This window comes from Lepisma saccharinum, chromosome 19 (assembly GCF_977018435.1).
Source record: "Lepisma saccharinum chromosome 19, izLepSacc3.1, whole genome shotgun sequence".
Taxonomy (NCBI): Eukaryota; Metazoa; Arthropoda; class Insecta; order Zygentoma; family Lepismatidae; genus Lepisma; species Lepisma saccharinum.
Genome location: NC_139247.1, coordinates 58,210,815 through 58,226,880, shown reverse-complemented (window position 1 = coordinate 58,226,880; position 16,066 = coordinate 58,210,815). Strand labels below are relative to the sequence as shown.

At 38.9% G+C, this 16,066-nt stretch overlaps 1 protein-coding gene across 1 annotated transcript in view; it reads right to left on the bottom strand.

Annotated features, from left to right (window-relative positions):
- The window catches only part of LOC146003166 (uncharacterized), a 379,420-nt gene that overhangs the window by 75,599 nt on the left and 287,755 nt on the right, over positions 1-16,066 (bottom strand). The window contains exon 3 of the mRNA XM_083141352.1: positions 9,965-10,077. Coding sequence (XP_082997478.1) covers positions 9,965-10,019 — 55 coding nt within the window. The 5' untranslated portion in view covers positions 10,020-10,077. The remainder of the gene's footprint in view (positions 1-9,964; positions 10,078-16,066) is intronic.

The window sequence follows — 16,066 nt, the reverse complement described above, 5'->3', positions numbered from 1 at the left end:
AACAGTTTCAGGCTGTTTCTTGCTTACATTAGTCACAAGCGCCTATTACAATTACGCAAAATCTGTTGATGTTTATTACTTGTACTACCAATTTTGTATTTTCGATGCTTTTGGCTGCCTATTTGGATAGTTTTTAGTCCTATCTAGCCTCATTCTGGTTATTAGCACTTAGCCTCCCATACCTATCCTAATAATCATGTGACCACGGATAGTCTAAATAATATAGGACGAAAAGTATCATATTGGAGATGTGACATTTCTTTTAATGAAATATAATGATGGAGCACGGAAAACATTCATTTATAATAAACATACTTCTTAAAATATAAAAGTAGCCATTGTACTAATGAAATGTAAGTAAACTTCTTGTTACGAATATTAATTAAAAATGAAAAAGAGTAATGTTTCAATTTAAAAAATGTAATATTTATTTAGCAAAGAATTATGGACGCAAAAGACGAAACGAAAATGAGTGTCAAAAATAACAAGGAAAATCAAAGTGTTCACAAGAATGACATCTATGGACTATTTTTTCTTGCTTCGAATAATAGTTCGTTTTTTTGACCAGTGTACATAGTCGTAACTTTGTGAGGGCAAGGGGTCACGTGCCCCGAAAATATTCAAGAATATTAAAATTTAGAAGTTACTGGTAGTTTTGTTAATCTCCTTGAACCTGAGGAGCTTTATATTGGATACTAACTTATTTGCGACTTTGCAAAGAATCCTGGACGCTATTTTTATAAGATGAGAAAACGTTTAGAGTCTGACCCCCCCCAAATTAGTCCCAAAGTTACACCCCTTACATTGTATATTTCTTATTGATACAATATCCAATAAAATAAATTAATAACGTATTTTCATATACATGTAAATATGTTCGTATATCGCACCATTTAAAAGTCTTACTTGAGTCGTTGACAGTTTAAAAATATTGACACCTAAGCCACACTGAATATATCTCAAATATAAAGATTTACGAATTGATTTGGAATAAATCTGTCGTTCCTCTCGTCGCCGAAGTCCGGCCCAGCCAAGGGTGTTTTCATCAATTTCATTTAATCATCATTCATCCTAATTGTCGCGATTAGTCAAAAGTGGAAGATAAGTGACGTTAAATTACGAAAATTCAAATACAGTACCATTGTTCTTGTTAGGTCTCGGAAGTTGAAGACCTATAAATTGCCGGACAAAGACTTAAAATACCAAAAAATATAAAAAATGACGTATAAATGTGATCCAAATTAATTAATAACTTCAGTTTTAATTACATATTTAATGAATAAAAAATACAAAGTTCTGGTGGTATGGAACACACAGTGCGAAAAAACTATATGAATGAAATGCATCTTCTTTCAGTCCAAAAATGTTTTCTCTCGTTTCAGGGAGAATATATATATATTTTTTTTTTTCAGGTTCAAATATATATATATCTTTCTTTACTACAGAAAGGATGTTTAAGAGGTGATGAACTGATGATGATTCGAATTGAGAATGGGCAGTAAAAACGTAGTCGAAAGAAGGTGAAGTTGTAAAAAAACCGTTAAGGCCTAAAAAGGGATAAAAAAAGGACCAATAAGCCAAAAAACGCCAAAAAAAGGCAAAAAAGGACAAATAAAACCCACCTTTATCTAGTCTACAATGACCCAAAATGAACATATATTATGCTCGGCCTCGTCTTCGGACACTAGGGAAAAAAAAGGATTTTTCCTCAACTTCCGAGACCTAGTTCTTACCATGAGAGATATTATGGGACAAGCACACAGTGATTCGTTCATGCCTTAATCAGAGTTCAAACTTTGAGCTCTGGATTCGCGAGTGCCGCTCCGTAAGTGAAGCCGGTTCGGTTCCGTTTATAGATTAAGTTAGTAAACTGTGGGATACTGCAGTATACAACGTACACCCTCTGGTACTTATCATGGAAAGGGAATCAAATGCAATGTACATTTTCCCAAACGATACAGGACTCCTGGTGACAGTAGAGTATGGTGGGGGGAAGGCGAGGGCTGATATCTGACTCTTAAGACCAATTGAATTGAATTGAGTTTTTTTTTAAGTCCACCTTCTGCACAGATAAGCTAATCGGGACTGGTCCTACAGTTTAAATGTGATCGGAACCACTGTGCGATGTGCCTCCACGGGGTATCGAACTCGGGACCCCTTCATTACAAGGCGACTGCGTTACCACTACGCCATCGGGGAGGCCTCCTAGGACTAAACACAAGGCCTTCTAAACCTTCCTTCCTAATTAAGTTCCCTGTGAAAACAACACCCTCGTAGTCGAAGCTATATAGTTTTGAGCTATCCCTTGAAGCTTACAACAATGGGTTCAAACTAGGACAATTCTTTATTTTCATTTCGAGACCCCTCCCCCCCCCTCCGAGTTCAATGTTGAAATTTCTCCTTGAGATCTGAAGAATTCGTCCAGTCGTAGGAAGATTTATAGTTCTTCAGAGTTCAGATGAAAAAAATCTCCAGAGGTTGAAAAGGGGACTGGGGCAGAGAGATGAGATGGCTTGGACGTGTTTTCGAAGCGGTCTTCAAATCTCACAACGGCTTCGTAAAACGTTGGGAGTCTCCCGCAGTGATGCTAGCGAAAAGCGATTTTCCTTCTCTGAGAAAGAGATGAGAGGAGAGGAGAAAGATGGAGAACAAACTGCTGATAAGTGGCTGACGACTAAGAAAGGGAGAAAAAAAGGAGGTATATTAAAAAAAGAGAGAGAGAGATGCTTGAGAAATATTGGCTATTTGCGAGAAAATGCTGAGAGTAACATTGGAAATCGTTTCTCCAGTTTTCTAGGCATTTATCTTCTCGCAGATGTTCATGTATCACGATAATTACGTCAGAGTTCCATAAACTATCATTCGCAGCTCGCATTGATTTACGTTTGTCATGATTGGTTCTCTTTGAAAAGGCAAATGAAAAATGGTTTCTTTTAAACATTCAAAATTCAATTAAGAACATCTGCTTACACGATTTAGAGCTTAGCGAAGAACGCAAAATGTGGAAGAAGTGATCAGACGCATAGATTAAGAAAAAGGGCAAGACAGTGAGAGTTCCGTTGTTTTAAAACACGTAGGAACCATCTATTGTGTTTTGATTGTAACATTTACAATTATGTACTGGACTATTGTGTGTAATAAAACATCAGCCAGTTCAGGATTATTTATAAATCCATAGCCAGTGGAGCCAACTTATTTGGGCCTTGAGGCCCGAGCCCACCTTGTGTTCTTCTTATTATGATATATTTATTATCGTGGTTACTGGTGTAATGCTTGTTGAAATTAGTAAATAACAGACTTTTTAAACACATACGTAAGGATGGATTGTTCGTATGCCTTCATATCTTGACCAATGGAAGAGAGGATATACGAGATAATTTTTAAGCTTGTAACTCAAGTTTGTAAGCACACCCAATGTTTTTCAAAAGTTTACACCCCTGTCCACAGCTGAGACAATTTTTCAGAAATGTATATTTTAAATAAAATGTAATAACCTCCTGAATATAATCGTAAATTATAACATTATTATTAGATTATTATTATCAATCCATTGTAATTATTACATTGTAAATTGCTCCATGTGTTTGGTTGTCGAATTAATTAATTTATTTAACTATTACATTCGTATTTACAATGGAGTTTGTAACTTCGAAACACACATATTTACGATATGGAAACGACCTAACCATTTTCGACGTCACAACCTAAAACAGCTTGGGTTGAGCCACTTTCCTGATGGCCTCATAACCTAAGCTTTGAGCAGGGCTCATTCTCCGAGAAGCCATCAACACCAGGTAAGCCCAAGCACCTGGCAACCCGCCGGATAAGATGAGAAAGGGAAATAGGTAAAAGCCTTTCCTGCTTCCACCAAAATAGGTACTGGATAGGCAGGATGTTTTTCGAATCTCAAGCTTTCTCATGCAGACCTTACAAAATGTGTCCAGAATTATTATGTTACTGTCTTACCCAATGTGCATGTGTGTCTGTGTCTCTGTGTGATATATCGTTCACCTTTTAAGATATGGTATATACCTGACAAGATTCTTATGCTCAGGAAAGTGGCACGTTTAAACCAAAGACTGGTGTGAGATCAAACTTTGCTTCTGATTAGCAATTTAAGAAATACTTGGACATAATTTTACAGCACCATCTAACCGACACAAAGCATATTGCTCATAAAAACAAAACTATTCCTTAAACAGTCCTGTTAAATTGCTACTTCTCTTCCGTTGCTGCACATCACTCAGTGAAAATATATCCACAGCTAGGAGTCATTCAGTTCTAAATATAATTGGAAGTGAGTTACGGCGTTGTTATACGCATTACAGAAGAAACATGAGCTCTCCTATGTTCAGTAATTTGAAGCAAAGGTTATGAACACCTCAGGCCCCTAGATATTCCCGAAAAAGGACATGGGGCAATGTAAGCTTTTTATGGCTAATCAACAATTCCAATAAACAACCGCCCTGTTCCAATAACTAAGACGCTATCAAAGTTTGCTTTTCTGAAATAAGAGCAATCGCCATTTTCAAATCAGCCATTTTGTGAAGGGAATACGACGTTAGAAGTGCCTTCGACTGGGTCCTCTTAACCATTATTCCCGCCAACAACTCGCTTCTTTACTGGTCTGGCAACTTTGATGACCGGAATAGCAAGTGTTTCTTACACAACGCTGCCAATGTATAATGGCGAACTCTGTTATTCATTACGTTGCCTTTCATACAATCTTAATGGCTCGCCGTAAATCCTTGCGTGCGTCTAAAGCGGGGATGTCCCGCGCCGTAAAGTATTTTTTTGTGTGTGTGTGTGTTTGTGTGTGTAAGATGCGGAATGAGGATCAAAGCTTCGGACCTGTCACCACTGCCATTATTGTCTGAGGAAGGTATTTTTTTATTGGTCATCACAGAAACAAGGTTTCCGCCTTATTTTTACGGTGCTTTCGACTCGCGCAGGATAGGTTTTCCTTTCTTCAATAAATATTTGATGGCTTTCTTCAGTCGACTTCCAATTTAGTGTTGGATACATGGCAGCCTATCGTGTCGTTGCTTGGCCATCGAAATTGAAGGAGAGGAGAACATCTGAACTTTGGTGAATCAGGAATTAAGCAATTTGGATCAAATTTGGAACAATACGATTCATCAATGCGAGTTAGAGGCTGTAAAATTTGGAAAGAATGTCTGTGAGTTACTTTTTTTTCATATCATATTCTCAATAAACTACCCAAAAGCGGGATATGAAAGATGTTAAAAATATACACTGGCTGCCAACGCCGTAGGACAGATTTCTTCACCCTGAACAGGGAAAGTATTTGGCATTCGCTGAAGTGAACTAGCCCCTCTTCCTGGTTCAACAAGATGTTATTTTTCTAATTTATACTCGTTTTGAACATATAGTACCTCTCCTACCCCGTAAGGACCTTGTAGGAATGACGACAATGTAGCTGTATACAGTGCTCGCGAAACGTAAACTTCAGGATCGTACCCGTCGTCATGGAAACGAATAAATTCTTCTTTCTTTTCTCTGGACGGTGGGCATTACAGCGTGTTCCATGCCACGTCCTCTCAAGTGAGCATCTGCCAGCTTAACGCAGGGTCGAAACAATGAGATACCTCTGGGTACAGATCAGGGTGACTAACACTACGAATATATGGAAAGAAACAATAGATTTAACACACTACGGAGGGTACAATTCGTAATATATTCTTGAATAACATGTAGAAATACTAGATAACTTTGGAAATCTTTTCATACAATATTTTCTCTTCTATTTCTTTTTTTCTTATTAATTGCAGCCAATCTTCTTCTTTGGGCTTCTTCTTCTTGTAATTACTAAGGCTTCTTCGTCTTATAATTACTAAGGCTTCTTCTTCTGTAATTACTATAGCATCTTCTTCTTATAATTACTTACTGTATATTTACATCCTTATTTACAAATTCCTGATGCTACTTAAGTTTCTTCATCTATGTAACATCATCTTTTCCTTATTCTTTATTAACATATTTTGGTTCGTCCATTGGTCTTGCTAATGAGCCTTTTAGATCCTGGCTGGATTGATTTTTTACTTGTATGTGGATCATTAGATACGCTTCCCTTTGTATATACTTCCTGGAACGGTATGTATATCTAGGTTCTGCAGCTTACATGCACGTTCTTGTTTGTAAACGTCGTGCAATAGACCCAGTAGATCATAGTTGATGATTGGAGGTTGTACGATTTCTCTTCCTTCCCTTTTTCTTCTTCCCAGAATAGATTCTCTCGTTTTCCTGCCTCCTCTCATTCCTCGTTTCTTTTGCATCACGTTATACAAATTGACGGAAATATTAAGAAAATCTATCTCCCAGATAGACAAAGAGAAAGGGGTTAGTTAAAGAATGCCGCCTGGCCGGCGATAACCTTAACTTGGAGCTGCAATTGATGCCCCTACCAAAAGTGCTTGGGTGCCTGCCGTGAAATGGCGCTACGCCTGGAAAACAACCCAAAAGCCGCACGAAACTCTCAGTTCGTGAGAACCGTAATAGACTCAGAAACGTAATTACAATTCGACTTCTTTACTTTTATATAATAATCACTTATGCTATTACTGAATATTAATTACCTTTTCCACCTTATTTATATCCTGTTATTGTGCTAAGTTCATTTATTTATTTCATTATAATTAGTATTAATATCTACAATCATTATTTCACTACATCAGCGCTTTCTCTTTTTCCTTTTTACAATGGTAGCCGTTTTATTGAGTGCTGCCATCTCTAGCCCACTTTCTAAACTGCTTTATGCATCATCAAATATAAGCGTCGTTCTTTTTGCATGTTGCCATCTATGATCCTCTACCTCAAACAACAACAATGCAGTTTGTGTACGTGACAGTTTGTATGCGTTACATCCATAGGATGCTTAGTGCTAAAGGCAATCCCGATAGTGGGTGTCTCTATTGCGCAGAGGCACTGGCATGCGGAAATTTTAGTGCGAGGGGCTGGAAAATAAATATGGATAGCACGTACATAGGTGCTTTAAAGGGGTGTGGCATACACAATGATATATCGTATTTTTAGAACTTTCTACTGTCTAAATGGGCACCCAGAGCTCATTTTAAAGGAGGTTGCATTTACCTCTCTGGTTCTTTCGAGTTCTTTACTGCTTGGATTTGAAAATGTTGGTTTTCTCAATGAATCGAAGACAGATTTGTGCCACCTGTCATGCCTCTGCGGTGTGAAATGTTGTTGCTAATTGGCTTCTTCCCAAGCGGCATCTGTCGCCTGTCGCTTCGGTGTGAATTTTCCTTAAGGATGTTTAGAATCGGAAAGGGTCAAAATAGGAAAATGGTATTCGTTAAATCCTCAAACTACATTTCGCCTGTCGCTTCGGTGTGAATTCATTCTTACATATCATGTGATTAAATTATGTCAAACAGTGATTGAGATTCTACTTTAAACTGTAGGTCCAGTCCCGATTGACCTTTCTGTCCATAACGTGGACTTGAAACAATAAACCAAACAAACAAACAAGAACAAATCGTATACAATACTTGCTTGTAGGCCATAATTATGCAATTATGCAACGTACAGCAATGCGAGTGAAGTAAGAACAATTTATATATATTTCTTCAGATAGCGCGACGCGACGTGACGTAATGTATTTTCTATATTTAGTTGTATTCGACGGCCCCTTCACTTTATCTCTGACCTCCATACCGTGACGGATAATAGCAGGCAAATTTTCTTGTTCGATCTTTTAATTTTTAACATGCCTCTCACTACGCGGACATTTTGAAAGCCTTTTCATGCACCATCCCTCAATGTCCAGGCTTCGGTCCTTTTCGACTCCTTTCGTCATTAATAAATTCCTATAGCACTAAGCCAAGCGTCAAGCTAAGTTTGCAGCAGGTTTTATGTATCAATCCGCGCGAGAACTGTGTGTTTATTTCGAGCACACAGAAAGAAAAATAAAGATAAAAGTAAACAACGATGGGCCCCTCTTGGATTTAATGACAAATTATTGTTTTTGGTTTAGAAAGAAATACATTTATGAAAAACTTGGTTTCTTCGTTCGCAATACATCCGTTACTGTAAGACACACGCACTTCAAGTTATACCAGCCAAAAAAGCATGATTTGTTATTGGTGACAATCAGGTGCATTGTCTGCTGCTATTACTCTGGTTTCAATTTATGAATCACTTCACTAAACCAGGATTCAAATCATGGTCTGTCTATTTCTTGCTGATAATAACCCTTTCTTTGCACGGAACAGTAAATAAATATGCGCCTTCAACAAAGACTTCATTGCCGCCAGTGGGTGAAACAATAAGCCTCCCCCTTCCCCTCTTCTTTTCCCGTCGGTTTCTTCAGGAGGTGGTTCTGCACGGTGGTGTCCTTCAATGTACTCCCCCCACCCCACCCCCCACGGAGTTAAAGCACGTTTCGTCCACGGCGATATCTTTTAATACCGAGGAGATTCTTTTGTCGACAAGCAACAAACAATCGTGTCCTCTTCCTAAACTTAAACCGCAAATCATTCAGCACCAGTAATACAGTTCGTGAGCACATTGATGGCAAATCACATCACGCCCTGTTTTACTTTGATCATGTTGTCGTAAGGAGGATTATGCATTTAAAACAACTTCCTTGATTTGAAGAGCTTTTTCCTTCGGAAATAACACTCGGTTAAAACCGTTCGCTGAACAGGGGACCTCGATTCAGCCACTCTCGCCGCTGTATAGCACCATTATTAATCAATCACAATAAACATAGGGTTAAAATAGTGGAATGTGCAACACTGGTATCGCGGATTTCACGCGCTCTGCAACGTATTCAGTCTTGCTCGACTCGCTCTTGATCTTCAGCGATTCTTCAGCGCAATACAAACTCCAGTTGGCGAACTGCGGATCCTAGTTCGGCTGCACAGTGATTGCAACCGATGAAGTACATACCTGCTAATGGATATATTATTTTGTCTGTATTTTAAAAATTAAATAACTGTTTTCTTGCAAGTATGCAGTTGTGTCGGAATAGAACCCGTCTCAGTGGAACTATATTCTGTGAGCACGTTTGGATCTACATATGCGAAAACCTACTGCAAAGTTGACTTGACGCTTGGCTTAGTTCATGAGAAGGCACTTGCTGTAAAAATATTGAACAGTTGACTGTGCCGATTTTTATTGTCTGGTTGTAGCTCTCTATCTTACAATAGCAGTGATTGGTTTAATTTTAGGTGGTACGTCAACACTTGGGTTATTCACACCCGTCACATTATACGTGGCCCAGCACCTTACCGTAACCAAAATCAACATTGTCTCTTTCCTAGTTAAAGGCTGAGGTTGTATAGGGGGGCTCAATACATATCAGGACAACACACAGCACTACACAGGATTATACTGACACCAGAGCCTCGTTGGCTGCAGCATTAGTGTAATACATGTAAGTGAGGCTGACATTTGGATTCGTAAGGAAAATACACCCCTTACACCCCTACAATAGCAGTGACGGCGCCAGAGAAAAAATCAGTGTGGACCTAGGGACAGGAGGGTATTTTCTGGGGAGCGGTCATATTTAATATGCCATACAAAAATGCATATTTATGCTAAAGAAGCAATAACAAAATGTACAGATTGCAACATGCCATTGCACATTTACAATCTTGGTCTTTTGTCAAGGTGATGTGACCAGCACCACGCTCTGACCACCTTTACCTCACAAAGTTTTCCAAAGGTGACAATTTAGTAGAGGCAGGTTAAACCCATGAATTTTGATGGAGAAATGTCCACGAACCCCGGGAAACGAACCAGTATCTCCCGCGTTACGGTCAGACGCATTACCAACTGGACTATCGCGGCTCTAAAGAGCGTTTACATGAAGGATGTTTTCTTGTTTTCTAAGTGGGTGTCCGCCCCCCTTTGCCCTAACTTCGACGTACAACAGGAGATTACAAAACAAAGAGAAGTTAACAATCGATCAAGAATCTCTTACCTGATGATAAACAAGTGATGATCTGCATTATTGTCAGGAGACAGATCCTCTTCATTGTTGCGCTAGCGAAGATGTGGGCACATTGTTACACCCACGTGTTCCGAATCCATGATCTGTAAGACAAGAACATTAAAGGTGTTAAGTTATATCTGAGTGAATTGAATTTTAGGTTACTATTTTATAACAAGTCTCATGCAGAATTTATTTCATGTTTGTATGCCGCTTGTTTTCAGATATGTCTTGTATACTCCAATAATAATATTTGTTCAATTGTGCATAATATCGAATATTAGGTGGCATACGTGTTAACGCTTTAACAGTCGTATCATCCTTAGCATTCCTGTGTAGTTCTGTCATTCTACAGCTGGTAGAAAAGTTAAGAATGTATCAACTAAGGTAGAAGGTATTGTGCATTGTTGGAAGCGTTGAATGGTAAGAGGAGAAGGGAGGAGAATGACCGAATGCTTGGAGCAGGAGAGAGAGATTAATAAGTGGTGGTTTTTGGGAGAGAGGATCAGTTGTTGCTTTGGAGATTGAGGGAGAGAAAGGGTTGATCTTACGGAAAAGTTGGGAGCGAGTCTGTCGTTTAAAGTTCAGAAGGAGCACTCAGTTTTAGACTCTAACGATTTTGACAACAGGGAGATGTCATTTGGAGTTAAGTTACCAACAACCAATGAAATAGACTTCCTGTGTGTGTGAGATTAAGGAGCAGCCATCTGACGAGGTTTACTTCACGAAACAGGTAACCCCTTTTATTGATAATGACTAGGATAATTATGCATTTTGAATATTGCATATGCAAATGAATATTTAAGGATTTTTAACTAAAAATGCAGGTGCATATTTGCATGAAAATAAGTTGTTGATGTGCATATTTGTGTACCCACAAGCAATACCGAGCATGTACTGTATTTATTTTTCTTCTCGCTTCTCTTCTCTTGTCATTATCTTTTCTCTGTCTTTCTTCTTTCCTTTTTCCTGCATTGTACGAAATATGGCAAGTACGTCTTGCCTGAAAGTTTCCATTCGTCGATTACAAAACAAGGGGTTACAACTTCAAACAAGCATCAAAATTATAGAAGACGTTAAAGAGGCCCTCGCCCAGGTTGAAGATCCTGTATATGTACAGAAATTGGATGCAGTATTGAAAAAGAACACTGGGTATGCAACAATGATGAAAGTTTGCAAAACTCTGCATACAAATGGACAACGTGTGGATGATCTGAAACTTGATGTGTCTGACTTTGTTGGCTTAAAATACAGTCCACTTGTATCTTGCGTAGTGGAACGTGTGTTTTTCGAATATAAGCCATCTAGCTGAAAACAGAAGGAGTTTCAAGTTCGAAAATTTAAGACATCATGTTGTTATCAAATGATCTTGCTGTAATGTGTTGTGTTTCATTTAACGTAGGACCATATTAATTGAAAAAAAAATGTGTACCGAATGAACATTCAGAATAATGCATATTCATTGCCTGGCATGTAATCTTTCATAGTTTGTAATATACAGCATTTATTAATTATACGGGTTTTTAAAGTGCATATTTAACTGAATAATTTGCGTTGTTTAGGTTCGGTTCTCGTCATCAGGAAAAAAAATATTAATGTGAAGATTGGGAACAGGTGATTTCTCGAAGGACAGCATTTGAATACAATAATAGATAAAGATTGTTTTATTCCTTTGTTTAGAATTATTGAAATATTGTTTGTTTCAAATTTGCTTGCTTATCACATGATTCAATTGATTGGGTTTATTTTACTTCGCATTTCTGCCACTTTTGGATAAATGAAGTTTGGTGATGATATGAAGAAATTGATGAAGGGACACTCCCAAACAACACCCATGCCTAGGCCGGGATTCGAACCCGGGACAACTGGTGCTGTAGTGCGCTGTGCTGTGTTGTGAGCACAAGTTATTTTTACCAATTTTGCGATGTCTCTTTCAAAACGTTTATCAGACAAATTTCATCTTGTATTTTTCGTAATTTCTACGCCGTTATTCTACATTTTGGGGGAATCACAACAATGAAAGAAACATAAGTAGGTGTCCGGGATTGTCACCTGTGAGCCCTATTTTTATATCGAGCTAAAGAGAACCACTCCATCAACGACCTTAGGTTGCATTGTTTTGAAAGCCGTTAAACCCTCCTGAAACAAATTTATACGTTTCGAATTTGGATTTGAACATAGTTGATACATACAAGGTGTACAACTTTGCTTCCGCCGTTTTTCCCCAAAAATATGACGCTGGAATGAAAAACATTGCTTACCCAGGCATTATTCAAAGTATTGTCCATCGCTGGCCACTACTTTCTCCCATCTTTCGCGCAGCGTACGAATGCCGGGTCTAAAAAAATGTTCATCTTTGGAGGCGATCCACGAATCGATCCACTTTTTGACTTCTTCATAAGATCGGAAGTGTTGGTCAGCCAGTTCATGAGCCATTGATCTAAACAGGTGATAATCAGAGGGAGCGATGTCTGGAGAATAAGGCGGGTGGAGTAGGACGTCCCATCTTAATGTTTCCAAGTACGTTTTCACCACTTTGGCAACGTGGGGTCGTGCGTTGTCATGCTGAATCATACCCATGGCTTTCAGACGTTTGGAAATGGCTTGCTGTGTCACTCCCAATGATCGTGCCAATTCTTCTTGAGTTTGACGCGAGTCTTCACTCAGCAATGTCTCCAATTCTGCATCTTCGAAAACTTTCTGTCTTCCACCACTATGCCGGTCTTTGACGTTAAAGTCACCGTTCTTCAAGCGTTGAAACCACTCACGACAGGTTCTCTCACTTATAGCGTCCTCACCATACGTAGTGGAGAGCATTCGATGAGCCTCAGCCGCAGTTTTCTTCATATTGAAACAAAAAAGTAGAATCTCCCGCAAATGGCGAGAATTTGGCTCGTACACTGACATTTTCAATCGCGAACAACTTCACGATGCACACACCACTCGACTAATGTTTGAATGGGGTTATCTTGACAGAGGTCCAAGCTAACTGCGTGACGTCTGCGATCTGCTTCTTTCGATCGCTACTTCCTGTTGTTGCCACCTGTCGGAAAACGGCGGAAGCAAAGTTGTACACCTTGTATATGTATTACATTTGGTAATCAGTGGTTGCATTTTATTTAATAACTAGCTGAATGCCCGGCGTTCGCCGGGTATTTATTTATGCCAATCTTCTATTATACAAGAAAATAATGAATTCTTACTATAGAGTAAAATGAACTTGGAGTTGAACGGCATTCATCTTAGCGACCCCGAGAACTATGGATTGCACTCTAATATCGGTCATCTTACATGCCACCCCTTGGGGTGCCAGAGGTGCATTGGAGTTGAATGTCATTGGGAGTGTCACTATTCATCTTAGCGACCCCGAAAAATATGGATTCAACACTAATATCGGGCATTTCCAATCATTTTACATGTCACACCCTTCCCACCCCCTCCCCTAGGGGCGCCAGGAGTGTCTTGAAGTTGAACGGCAATTGGATTATCACTATTCATCTTAGCGACCCCGAAAACTATGGATTTCACACTAATATCGGTCGTTTTCGATTATGTTTACATGTCACCCATTCCCACCCTCACCCCTAGGGATGCCAGGGGTATCTTGGAGTTGAACGGCATTGGGAGTGTCACTATTCATCTTATCGAACTCAAAAACTATGGATTCCACATTAATATCGGTCGTTTTCGATTATTTTTACATGTCACCCCCTTCCCAACCCCACCTCTAGGGTTGCCAGGTGTGTCTTACCCCCACAGTATTTCTTTCCATATTGCAAGTAATATGTGTTCCAAGTTTGGGTGAAATCGCTCCAGGCGTTCGAGAGTTATGCTGGAACAAATACAAACACACACATCCATTATTATATATTAGATAATAACTCAGCGGTAAACAATGAGACTCGCTGAGATCCCCAAGACTCCTCTCAGGTACAGCGGTAGTGTTATGCAACGAGAATATTTCGCAGCACTAAGGTATAAAACCACATTACTGCCGTAGATTAAATGAAAGGATTTATTCTTTATTTATTACAATTATAATGCAACTATACTTGGAACGAATGTGAGGATTTCGTCTTATCGGTGTCTTGGCTCAACTATATTCACTTTGTAGTGCTGCCTCCTAGAGGAAGAAGAAACAAGCTACTGTTGCTAGACAAGAGTCTGTGCAAACAGGACCTGGAATGGTGAACGTAGTTTCGTTATAATGTAAAGTGTTACGTTGTTTGTGAGTTTGTGTAATAAATGCAGTTAATCTTGTTAACATATGTGTTTCCATCGCACAACATTATGGCGCAGTCGGTATAAAAGAACTTTACTCTTCATGGTTTGCAGGATTTGCAAGAACCTTACATTTCCGTAAGTTTTTTTCATCTCGGACGGACTGTCCTCATTCGTACAGCAAACTGTTGGAACAATCATAAACGTGTCGGTTTGACGCAATTTGTCATAATACGGTAAGCATAAACCGTCTAAGTCTTATAAAAATAGTGTGGTGTAAATGTATATATCAAGATTCCTTCTAACGTGGAAACAAGTTATAATCTTGAAACGTACAAAGGCTTTGTCACGTTCATAGATACATTGTGATCCGATGCAGATCAAGTATAATTATACGTGAAAACTCACTTTTCATGGTTATTAGGTTAAACGTTTGGATTTACAGTCATAAATATGTACACAAACATAACATTTAACGCTTTCGACGAAGATTCAGAGGACATTGAAGATTATCTCTTACGTTTCGAACAGTTGTGTATCATTCAAAAGTTCAGTGATGATCAGAGAGTTCCTATACTCATCGCCTTTATAGGTGCAAAGGCATTTAAAGTCTTGAAAAATGTAGTCGCACCAGACCTTGTACAGAATCTGTCATATTCTCGTCTAAAGGATAGTCTTTTGTCACACTACAAACCTGTAACTAATAAGTTTGTTGAACGATATAAGTTTCGACGTTGTGTACAAGAGGAAGGTGAAACCGTTTCTGCTTATTTCATAAGGCTGAAGCAACAAGCCATAAAATGTAACTACGGCAATTATCTGGACGAAGCTTTAGTTGAACAAATAGTATTGGGCATACGATCTGAAGTTACTAGAAGAAAGTTGCTTTCAGTACAGTCATTAACCTATCAGCAATGTCAGGAACTGACATTACAAAATGAAATGTTAGAGAAAGAAACCCGATTGTTAATACGATCAGAAAGTGTAAAGCAAGAGTCAGCAGTTTCACGCACCTCAACTCAATTTCCAAGAAGAACAGTGCAAGGGGACAAACATACAAAACAACATACTTATAGTTCGTCTAATCCAACGATTCACGGAATGAAATATACTGATTACAGCTGTCCTAACTGTACGTACAAACATGATTTTAAAGACAACTGTCCAGCCAAGGATTCAGTTTGTTCATTCTGTAGGAAACGTGGTCACTGGCAAAAGCGGTGTAGGAAGAGAGAGAAGCTTAAACGGAAACCTAATAGTAATAACGTAGGGCAAACTACTGAACACACAAATTTACAGATGTCAACATCTCAAAGTTCACTTGATGAGCAAACAACATGGTTACCTAGTGTCGTCTCATACAGTTGTGACTCACACATCATCGGGTCACCTACGTCCAATTATTCTTTATCAAAGAATCCAATGTTAAAGGATTTACTTATTAACGGCAAGTTTATTCAATGTGAGCTCGATACAGGATCTGCCGTAACTCTGTTCCAAGCGGATTCATTCATGAACTGGTTTCCAATGACTGATATTAACCATTCCTCTATAAAAATATATGGCGTAGGGAAACATGCTCTTTCAGTGCAAGGACAGGCTGAACTGGAACTAACACACTCAGGATCGACTTACTCACTTCCTGTTATTTTGTGCAAGGAACATCTAAATTATCCACTCATAGGTCGTACCTGGTTAGATATCGTTACTCCGGATTGGAGAACGCTACTGTTACGCTCAGAGTCGGCAAGTTCTATGGTAGGGATATCTACAGAGATTGAGCAACTTCAACACTCGCAGTCGAATTCAGATCCAGTCATTTCTTCTAACACTGGTGTAGTCGTAATGAAGCCGATGTCGAACACCATACAC